The 12,308-nt window shown below is 42.6% G+C and overlaps 1 protein-coding gene across 1 annotated transcript in view; it reads right to left on the bottom strand.

Annotated features, from left to right (window-relative positions):
- Positions 1-12,308, bottom strand: part of LOC124144457 (guanylate cyclase soluble subunit alpha-2-like) — a 103,330-nt gene that overhangs the window by 16,408 nt on the left and 74,614 nt on the right. Inside the window, exon 6 of the mRNA XM_046513863.2 lies at positions 4,555-4,693. Coding sequence (XP_046369819.1) covers positions 4,555-4,693 — 139 coding nt within the window. The remainder of the gene's footprint in view (positions 1-4,554; positions 4,694-12,308) is intronic.

Here is a 12,308-nt window from a genome sequence, read left to right as displayed (position 1 = left end):
TGCCGTAAAAGGCGACTATGCTTGTCGTAGGAGGCGACTAACAGGATCGGGTGGTCAGACTCGCTGACCTGGTTGATGCATGTCCTCGATCCCAATTAGGGGGATCGATACTCATGATGTCAATCATTGGATTGTCTGGTCTGGATTAAATTATTTATAGACCGCCATCATATAACTGGGATGTTGCTAAGTGCGGCGTCAAACAACAAATCAATAAGAAGAACAACAAATGTCACTTTACACTTTTTGATTTGCCAAACATTCGGGCCAGTTGGGATATTGACGTACCCCCTCTATCGTACCCACAGTATTCGACATTTTTCTGTTCATTGAGATACTTATAGCGTGTGCTCAGCTCATTTGCATCAGTGATTGTGAGCTACCCTAAAGACGCACACGCTTTGGCTTCTGCGGGCACGTGCATCACGTGCTGTTCATGCATGAGGAGATATTTCACTGTGATTAAATGTTGCGTTCAGACGGCCGGAAGTGATTTTTAGAAAAGGGTTTCCATGCAAACCTACAAGTACATTGGATGCAGCATATGCGAACACATTTGACAGATGTCATTCGTCGGTATATCCACAAGTTTCAGTTTCATTGCTTTGTGGAATAAAAGTCAAAACAGACATTAAAAATATCATGCAAGCAAAGTTTCCACTGTATTAACACTTTCTTTTAATATTAGTGTCGTTTTAGCTGCAATGACCAGAGCAAACAAGCCATTTTTGTGTGTTCATGTTCTTGAGACGTCAAACATGAGAAAGGTAGACAGACGGTCGGGATGACCATTGCACCAAATAACCCACATGTCTTCCTCTGACATTTGAAAAAATTGGTTCAAAGAGTGCTGCATTCATTTTTTTCACCGTCAGCGACCCCAAGGTAACATTTCCTGCTCCAAGGAAATTACATTCATTAACTAAGCCGCCAGTTGTATGTCAGTTTGTGACGTACTCGTCATAACACGTAAATGAACACATTAAGCGCACGAATATACAACTTATCACATTTAGCACCTTTAATTTAATTAGACAAACTGCGCTGCCTGTTACTCTAATGTAATATCCTTTTCATTCATCTCAGCTCTTATCCTCATGGTTACATTTATAGACCATGACAACGTTGTCCAACACAGTGTAGTGGTATGTATTTCTGACCAGGGTGTCGTTGTACAAAGCTATCTTAGCGCTAAGGTGATCGTAACTCCAATACCTGAACATAGACTTACGACTGTCGTAGGGCTAAGGTTGTTTTGTACAACGGCACCCAGAACCCCCTATATCTCGGCCCGTGCATATCTTCAATGACTTTCAAGTACTGCACTTTAAAAATTCCGTGCTTTTCTAAATATAATCTGTGTCAACCAGTACCACACATTATCGAAGTCCGTGCATTTGTGTAATTCATAAATCATCTATATAGTCATCTATTACGTCAACTGTCTAATGTCCATGCATTTCTATGAATTGTATATGAATCTGTACTCAATATTGACAAAGTCTGGCATGTTGTGGTTGACGAAAAGGTACCACGCATTGTTCAAACCCGTGCAGGGGGCGGTCGGGTAGCCTAGTGGTTAAAGCGTTCGCTCGTCACGCCGAAGAACCGGGTTCGATTCCCGACATGGGTACAATGTGTGAAGCCCATTCCTGGTGTCCCCTACCGTGATATTGCTGGAATAATGCTAAAAGCGGCGTAAAACCATATTCACTCACTCACTCAAACCCGTGCATTGACATCGCGTTTGTCACTCTGTATTTTAACTGCAGGCATTTTCTATGACTAATCTGTACTACAATTGTCATAGTCTGTGCATACCGTGTTTCATTAACTGGAACAATACTTTGTCAAGACCCTGGCATTGCTATAATTATTTCATCTTCATCTTCAAGGTACATGCATTTGGAGGAATTATCAATGACCAAACAGTACTAAATATTGTCAGAGTCTAAGCATGTCGTGTTCGTCAAATTAGTACTACACATTAACCACCGTACATTGGTATAATTAGGACTTCGTCTGTGTCTATCCTTAACCTCAACGTCAAGGTATATGCATGTGCCTTCATTGTCTGTGACCAATCAGTGCTGTAAAAGTGCACACCAACTGGAGCAATGCGTTGTCAAGACATCGCACATCGCTCTGAGTGAGCGAGTTGGGTTTAACGACGCTTTTAACAGTATTCCAGTTATATCACGGCGTGTCAGCTTAATGTGGGAGGAAAGCCCGATGTGGTGCAGGTCTCAGACGTTTACCACTTCGGTGAAGTACTGGCAGATATAGAAACATAATCGGGGCGAACCGGGATTTGAACCTACAATCATAGGTTTCTGGCGTAACCAAGGGACGCAACTCTGCACAGCGAATCGCGGCGCCTTAGACGCCTGGGCCACCCGTGCCCCCACATCGCTCTGGAATACACTTATACATGTATACATATGTCCAATTTTTCAAAGTCCGTGCACTTGTATGCAATGTGAATGACAAACACATACTGCAATTTGTCCAAGTTTGTAATTGGTAACATTGTATGACCTCCCAGTACAGCATTAAGTCTTCCTGAAGTGCTTGATATTGTTTGAGGATCAATCTTCAAAGGAAGTAAAAGAACATCCGATTCTTTCATATTACTTTTCTGTCGTGGCATGGCAGATTACCTATAGTATTATAAAAGAATCGGTGTTCTTAAACTTATTTTGAGTGGTCTTTATTATAACTAATCAACAATGTGTTGCTATATTTTATCGGCATATCAGGGTCAACACACAGCAAATATGGTGCACGCGGTGGAACTGATACCACGACAAGAACAGGACACAAATCAGACTGGATATCAGTAGTGGAGGACGTTTAATCAAAATACACGCTAAAAAGGGAAATACTCGAAATAATACGATTACTTTGATTTATAAGCCCTTCAAGAAAGTTTAGCAAGGTTTGGTGGAAGTGGCGTAGCAATCGATGAAGTATCTAGTCCTGAACATCAGCATGCCAAACAGCAGGTGGAAGGGCCTGCAGTCGCATCTACTAAACAGTTTAAGATATACAGATCCCGCTAGCGGCTTCCACAAAGGCCTTTCTTTATGGGCTAAAATACCCTGTGGGCTTAAAATAATACTGGCAGGGGCTTTGTCGAACATCAGATAACTAAAAACATGGTCTTAATTGACATAAATCTGAGAAGCCTGCTTTGGAAAAAGATAGTATCTGCAAGAGAGACTTATGGCGCAATTCATTACATGGTGGGAGGCGCGTGTTCCAGGTAAAGAAAGACGAAAACAAACTTAACAGAATTAGCGTTCATGTTTTTGCAAGTAGTTTGTTTTCCAAGAAGTTAAATTGGCAAGTGAATCCAAGACGAGGGTGCAAATAAAAGCCTCAGAGAAAACGTTAAAAAGAGCGAGAAAGAAACAGAATCATATCCGAGGGGAGACTAAAGAGGCACATAAGGTTCAGTGTAGTGGGCATAGTACACTTTTTACTGAACACGATGTGACAGTGTTGTTTCTGGCCAACAGATGTTACTCACCATATGGCCCCACAGACATCTGAAATAACTCTGGCAGTAATCGGTTCTTCAATTAATACATTGACTCCTTCATGACATCATGTATTTGATCAGGAAAAGAATAATAGTCTTTATCTGATACGAAATTTCATTAGGTTCGTTGCCATTAATCATTTGTGTATTTTGCATCAGCAGTGTCGTTCCACAAAGGGCGTGATTTTTCTAATACTGTGTAGCGGTGCCAGTAATAACCAAGAACTTGTTTATACTTTGGAGATTCTGCCGTAGGATGATCGCATTCTTCAGCAAAAGGTATCATCTATCAAATGCCTTTTAATATCTCATTTACAAAATAACCACATTCAAAACCGCTTAGTTTTGTTCAAGCGTTCTATTGTCGGTGAGACATGTAACTTATCATCTTTGTGGACGTTAAAGAAATATTATTTGCAAATCTAGTTTCCAGTAAATGTGAAATAAATGGTAGACCTGCAACTGTAGATAATACATTGTGAGAAAAGGCTTCCTGAAAAGTTTTGTACTGCTTTCATTATAAACTTTTCGACTACCTCGACACGTGCATAGTTTATGGAACTTCTGGTGGAAACGTGGATTAAGTGTCTGATTTTCCTAAATCCCCCATCCTTAAAATTTTATACAACCTACCTGGTGAAGACTCCTGACAACACCTGGCGGTAACACCGTAACAAACTAGTGTACCTACAGTTTCAGGGCAGCACCTGGCGGTAACATGCCCCGTAAGAATCTAGTGTACCAACATCACAGAAAACAACCTACCTCGCGCTAGTTCCAGGGCAACACCTGGTGGTAACATGTCCCGTAAGAATCTAGTGTACCAACAACACAGAAAACAACCTACCTTGGCACAGTTTCAGGCAACACCTGGCGGTAACATATCCATTAAAAGACTCGCGTACCTACATCACAGAAAACAACCTACCTCGCCACAATTTCTGGGCAATCTCTGGTGGGAAGATGTCCCGTAAGAATCTAGTGTACCTACATCACAGAAAACAACCTACCTCGCCACAGTTTCTGGGCAATCTCTGGTGGGAAGATGTCCTGTAACAGACTGACGTTCTTTTGCTTCTCAGTGTCCACAGCCACGCTCGCCTCCATGATACTCTTTTTCAGTGTCTCCATACGCCTCTTCAGACCATCCTGAAACAAAACAAATCAATCTCTCATGACTTCCCCCTGTCCTAAAACGTTCACATTGAAACTCGGGATGACATTATGTCACAAACTAAATAATCGTCGGAAAAATCTTTCATAAAATGTGTTTTTGTCAAAACAAGAACATACAGAATATTATGACAATATACCGTAGGCCTATCGACATATACATATTTATCGCTAATTTTCAGAAGTTTTAGACCAGTTGATGACCACGTCATTATTGAGCGTATGTTTGCAGTGTCCTCTGTCCCTAAAGTACACAAAAATAATCTTGACTAAGTCTTCTTAGAACACAATATATTTCCAGTAAACAAGGCAACATGCAGCTACTTGTTCAGCCTAAAAGGTGACCTATGTGCACATCCGGGTACCGTATGAACCCATGGCTATGTAATCTCTCTGCCACACAGGACCTAATTTATTAAATCATGTGACAAAGAGTAAAGGAAACCGTTCATGGGCCGTTGCCAAAGAACGGGTGTAACTTTACTCCTGTGAAATACAGGTTTTATTGATAATAGATATGGGAAATGAAAAGGAAATAGAACGTACGCATGTGCATATCAATCGAGGAAAACATAAATTTGTTTCCCTGTCGAAATATCAGTCGCGTGTATTATCCATCTATTGCTCTCCAAGGGAATATCACTCACACCTTATCTACTTCATTACCTTACGTCCTTTTTAAGTCACTATGAGGTAAGAATCGATTCTAACATTACTGCTTGGTGCACAGTATGTGTACGAGTGTTATGTTTTCAGTTGATAAGACACATTTGAGCTTTTATTCCCAACTGTGACTCTGATACTTTCAAAATAGTTTTAAGGCTGTAACATGTTTAATACATTATCCATCTTCTTCCCCGATCGAATTATACGATAGAAAAAAAATGAGTTTTGTTGGGGTATCGACAGTACTATGTTACACGAATGGAAACTAAGGGAAGATGCTGATTTCTGAATGACGCCATGCGAAAGGGGTTATTCACAGATGACAGCCCGCATCAAGTAAATGCAACCCGAAAGCCCCCAGTGAAGTGCATGATATACCCTTAATCACACATCTCTGCAGCTACTTCATGTAACTATTGAGTGGAAATAGCACAAAAAAACACACATATTCCCATCCATTAGTGCAGTGATGAGAAATACATGTGCTTCGTGTTATCTTTGTACAAATTGATTACATGGTGCAGTTTTCTGATGCCACAAGTAACAGGCATGTCAAGAGTGGCATAGTTTATAGGTGAAGTGACCATTACTGTTTCGATTTAGATTAACCTGCTTCAAATATTGAGTGAGTGAATGAGTTGGGTTTAACTCGTTTGTTCAGCAAAATGCATGCAATAATATCATGAAGAAAGCCAGTATTTAGGCTTGAACACTTCACACCAATGTAAGGAATCGAATTATGTTTTCAACTGTTCCTGGAAATGCTGGCAAATAATGATTGGTCTAAAAAAAGAAATAATGAAAATACAAAGAATATAAAACAATCGTTCACAGGGACATGCTGTAAAGTCAATAAAATAATATCCAACATTTGTGTATCTCGAGTACGTTTGTGTGATCAAGGGTACATTTTATAGTAATGACTCATTATTATCAAGATACAGAAAATCACAGGCCTCTCCTAAAAAAACAAACCCTTCACCCGATCATCAATGGGCTGTTAATTGCGAAAGAATACCAAAATAACGTTTTCTTGTGTTTATTTAGAGGATTTGGCAAGGAATGTAGACTGTGTTGATAAGTCACGTCTCGGTGTGTTTTGCTTAGACTAAACTGTACATTTATGACTATACTTCCGGGTTCTGGCGCACAATTTGCAACAAACTGACTACACTCTGGAAACATGCAGTTAAGCAACATTCTGAGTGTGAAGACCGCCTCATTGGTCCAGTGGTAGAGCGTCCGCCCGGAGAGCGGAAGGTCCGGGGTTCGATCCTTGGCCGCGTCATAGCAAAAGACGTTAAAAGATGGTACTTGTTGTTACCCTGTCTGGCGCTCGGCATTAAGGGGCTAAAACAAGGACTGGTCGGCTCGGAGTCAGCATACTGTGTCTGAGTGGGGTATTCATGTTAAACTACGGCATGGTATCTCAGTGAGCTAGCACTATAAATCGGCATCAGTCCGGACTAGTACAAGCAGCCACACAAACACACACACGTACATGCACGTCGCTATATAAGCGCAATAATCTTGGACGCGACGTTAAACCCCATTTCACCTCACCTCACCTTTTGAGTGTGAATAGAGACATAACTAACATGGGACTGATTCTCAAGGGGCGAAGAGGACCGAAATACACGGTATATTTTTGTTAGTCTCGGGACTTATCCAGGATGTATCGGTAAGATTAACCCCGGAGACCCCCACTACATCCGTAGTGCAAAACAACGTGAAACTCGAGCACACGTATTTGAGAGAAGTGTCAACAAGTCTACCATTGGAGATAACGCCCATCCATTCTCCACAGCTGACACAAGACCAGTACCAAACACTCTCCAGACACCTCAACATGTCTATCTTTACCAAGCAAACACACTTTACATGTCGGTGTGTGTTCAGACGCTGTTTGGAAGGTAGGTTCTAACTGTGCCATTCGTGAAGGATTGGTATCTAGCCTCTGTGGTAATGAGGTATCCTGTAGCTCACGTTCTAGAAAACGCAAACAAACGTTGAACACTTACAGTTGTTAAATAATGGATATGTAGAGAGACATATCAGTAAGATGGTTGTTGGTTGGTTGGTTTGTTGTTTAACGCCGCACTAAGCAATATTGCAGCTAGATGACGGCGGTCTGTAAATAATCGAGCCTGGACCAGACAATCCAGTGATTGAAAGCATGAGCATCGATCCACGCAATTGGGATCGATGACATGTATCAACGAAGTCAGCGAGCCTGACCACCCGATCCCGTTAGTCGCCTTTTACGACAAGCATGGTCGCCTTTTACGGCATGGGTTGCTGACGACCTATTCTACCCCGGAATCTTCACGTCAGAAAGATGGATCAGTCACAAGGAAGGAAAATCACTCAAAATGGGTATATAAGCTATCCCAGAAATTTACTATGTTACATTAATGCATTAATACAGGATGTTTCCTCAGAGACCTGTTGGATTTTGTAGAGAAAGCTGAGCTGGAGCACCAATCGTGGTGTTCTTCGACCTTCGTTATGACGGATTGGTCTTCGTTAAATTCTCATTGTACATGTTGAATGTTCCCGACTCTTGTGACTATTGTTTGGATATTCGTTGATTTCGGCCTAGTCACCTGCCTCAGAGACCTGTTGGATTTTGTAGAGAAAGCTGAGCTGGTGCACCAATCGTGGTGTTCTTCGACCTTCGTTATGACGGATTGGTCTTCGTTAAATTCTCATTGTACATGTTGAATGTTCCCAACTCTTGTGACTATTGCTTGGATATTCGTTGATTTCGGCCTAGTCACCTGCCTTTACTCCTTGATCCTGGCGCGGCCGGGTAGCCTAGTGGTTAAAGCGTTCGCTTGTCACGCCGAAGACCCGGGTTCGATTCCCGACATGGGTACAATATGTGAAGCCCATTTCTGGTGTCCCACGCCGTGATATTGCAGGAATATTGCTAAAAGCGGCGCAAAACCATACTCACTCACCCACTCACTGTCCTTGATCATGGTTGTCATGTCTTTCTCGTGAATGGGATCGACGTCCGCCTCCCTGCCATGATCTACCAGATGTTCTTGAGAGTTGATTATTGTGTTTCTTACGTAAACACCATCTCTGCCAATGTCCCGTAATACCTCCTTCGTCACATTTAGAGAAGGTTGGACATTTACTTTTTGGTTCTCTTGGATGATCACCGGTACAGATGAGATTTGATTTTCGAATGGCATTGATCGTTGTCGAGTTTAATTCTGTGCCCATGTTCTTTGAAGAGTTCAGGCAAAACTTTGAAGAGTTCAAAAGTTCTGCCTAGTTTTAGGGCTTCATCTAACTTATGCCCACTTTGGCAAAGGGGAGATTTTTGGAAATCATGTATGGGTGCTGATGCTAGGTCTGTTCTAATACTGTGAATTTCTGGCATACTTAATTGCGAGATCTGGTAACAAAATTACCCAAAAATGCATCTTGCCTTGATAGTTTTGGTGTAACTTCAGTCGTGCAATTATGTAGTTCTAATTGCTCTTCAAAACAATTCCAAATGCGTAATGGATTTCTTTGTTGCTTTTCAATTAATGTCCACGGGTTGTATAGTTTGAGCCCTTCATCTTCCACGCCTCGAAGGATATACGGGATTTGAGGAGCCCCTTCTATCTTCTTTTTCGAGAAAAAAACATTCACGTTTCTGTTAAAAAGACGGAAGGCTTCCGTTATGTACGCCGAACCCCATTTCATGGATAAGAGGGAATCAGTCATATTGTTGTTGGATGAATAATGTTGAATTATTCAGTTCCTTCATCCCACAATTCGTTTGATCACATAGTTCAAAACGAGCCATGTTCAAAACTCCCACTTTGCCGCCATTTTTGTTCGGTACTCATGGTGGGTAGGATGTTTTTGTCCTGATATCGACCGATTGTTAATGTTCAACTGGGCAAAATTGTTCATTTTCACCCACTGTATGTTTTCATTTCCCGCTCGCTATATATACTAAGTTTCAGAATTAACTAAAAAACAACATGACCAGACTTTACACTATTCATACCGTCAGCTGTCATGATTTGAGGAGTCGTTGTGCAATCAGGCAGGTTTTATTGGTAGAGAGGTTCATACAGCGCCATGTTTGAGACAACACACAGACGCGTATCACTACGCGGGTACACTTCACAGCTTCCGATTGAAGTTATTACACTTTTATAAAGAAAGTAGTTCAATTACATTAACTTCTCTCTATGATTTGTTTGTTTGGTTTGTTTGTTTTTTAACGCCGCACTCCGCAATATTCCAGCTATATGGCGGCGGTCTGTAAAAATAATCGAGTCTGGACAAGACAATCCAGTGATTGACGTCATGAGCATCGATCGACTCAATTGTGATACGATGACATGAATCAACCAAGTCAGCGAGCCTGACCACCCGATCCCGTTAGTCGCCGATAACGACAAGCATAGTCGCCTTTTACGGCAAGCATTTGTTGCTGAAGACCTATTCTACCCCGCACCTTCACGCGTCTTCCCTCAATGAGTAGAATATAGGCAAATGCGTGGAGTTAGTAGCGTTAGGTGACCTCATTGCCGGAAGGACATGAATAAATGTCAAAGAGATGAACACTGTACAGTCAACTGTTATCATGCCTGTTTAGTATGTCATGTAGTGAAACGAATCGGACACTCAGCCACTTAATTGTGTTCGATGTACGCGGAAGCCGCAAAAGTTGTAATACTGCTGACATTAGCGTTAGACTCACTTCTCTCAATGACTTTATGGTTATGCTGCGCTTTCGTTGATGTACATGACGCAGTGTGCTTTATTTTACCTATCTCGATCTACACAGACAACCCAGTGTGACCCTTGTTGTGCTTGAGGGGACGTGTTTCCTATTGCCATCTACAATGACAGAGTAATGTGAGCCTTGGCGTGCTTGAGTCACGTATACTCAGTAGCATACAGCGTGTTGCCCGTCTCCTTCTACATCGACATATGTGTCTCAGCTGGGGGGAGGGCTTGCGTTGATGTATATTAAGTAGCATACAATATGTTGCCTGTCTTCTCCTACACCGACAGAGGTGCCGTAGCCGTAGTGTGCTTGACGTGTACCCAGTAGCATACATCGTTTTGCTTGTCTCCTCTACATCGACAGAGATGCCGTAGCCTTGGTGTGCTTGACGTATACCCAGGAGCATACATCGTTTTGCTTGTCTCCTCTACATCGACAGAGATGCCGTAGCCTTGGTGTGCTTGACGTATACCCAGTAGCATACATCGTTTTGCTTGTCTCCTCTACATCGACAGAGATGCCGTAGCCTTGGTGTGCTTGACGTATACCCAGTAGCATGCAGCGTTTTGTCTGTCTCCTCCACATCGACAGAGGTGTCTCAGCCGTGGTGTGCTTGACGTATACCCAGTAGCATACAGCATGTTGCCTGTCTCCTCTACACCGACAGAGGTGTCTCAGCCGTGGTGTGCTTGACGTATACCCAGTAGCATACAGCGTGTTGCCTGTCTCCTCTACACCGACAGAGGTGTCTCAGCCGTGGTGTGCTTGACGTATACCCAGTAGCATACAGCATGTTGCCTGTCTCCTCTACACCGACAGAGGTGTCTCAGCCGTGGTGTGCTTGACGTATACCCAGTAGCATACAGTGTGCTGTCTGTCTCCTCTACACCGACAGAGGTGTCTCAGCCGTGGTGTGCTTGACGTATACCCAGTAGCATAAAGCGTGTTGCCTGTCTCCTCTACACCGACAGAGGTGTCTCAGCCGTGGTGTGCTTGACGTATACCAAGTACCACACAGCATGTTGCCTGTCTCCTCTACACCGACAGAGGTGCCTCAGCCGTGGTGTGTTTGACGTATATCCAGTAGCATACATCGTGCTGTCTGTCTCCTCTACATCGACGGTGGTACTCAGCCGATGTGTGCTTGACGTATACCCAGTAGCATGCAGCATGTTGTCTGTCTTCTCTACATCGACGGAGGTGCTCAGCCTTGGTGTGCTTGACGTGTACCCAGTAGCATACAGCGTGGTGCCTGTGTCCTCTACATCGACAGAGATGCCTCAGCCGTGGCGTGCTTGCTTGGGCGTATACCAAGTAGCATGCATCGTGTTGCCATCTTCATCTACAACGACAGCGTAGCGTCTTCTTGTGTTTGCGTGTTCGTAAACGACAAAACATCCAACTACCGTGTCACTTATCAAGTACGACAGCGTGGTACGAGTCTTCACGTACACAAAGTACCATGTATCGTGTACATATCGATATTTACATCTACATCGACAGCGTAGCGTGAATCAGTGAAGAAAAGGAAGACCGGTTGACATTCTTATGGACGAGGAATGACAGTGATGTCCACACCCATTTACAGTTACAACATGTAGGAACCATAAACACTGTCTCAACAAAACTGTATGAGCAGATTGCGTGATCATGAACATCAGAATCGGAAGAGCATCAGCATTCTAAAACTCACCAGCCTCTCCCAGAACAGAGTCTTTATGCCAAAGCACAGAACACACAAAAGAGAGGAGTTTGCAACCTCAACTGTACTTACCGCGGAAGGTTTTAATAATTAGATGTGCAGGGTTTTTCAGACATCACACTAAACCCCACACGGTATAGGGTTATGGAAGTTAACTACAGACTACATATAAATTTGAGACATTATATAAGCCAGCGGATGAATACATGAAACACTGACTAAGCGTAGCTGTCAGCATCACTTAGATGTGCTGTGATGAGGCAAGGAAGATAACATGACGTTAACAGAAGCGCCCTGAACCAGCCCAAAGTAACACACACAATAGTCATGTTTGCATCTTCATATTAACCAGCTTGTGTGTTTTGTGACAAACAATTTACATATGGTTTCAAACATATGGTTAATAGTTATATAATTCATATACATTCATATAAGAGCTAGTGAGTGAGTTCAAATTGCTTGATCGGCATAACTTA

Source organism: Haliotis rufescens, unplaced genomic scaffold, assembly GCF_023055435.1.
Source record: "Haliotis rufescens isolate VD_foot unplaced genomic scaffold, xgHalRufe1.0.p SCAF_7, whole genome shotgun sequence".
Taxonomy (NCBI): Eukaryota; Metazoa; Mollusca; class Gastropoda; order Lepetellida; family Haliotidae; genus Haliotis; species Haliotis rufescens.
Note: the sequence above shows the minus strand (reverse complement) of the source record. Positions and strands in the feature narration are given on the sequence as shown.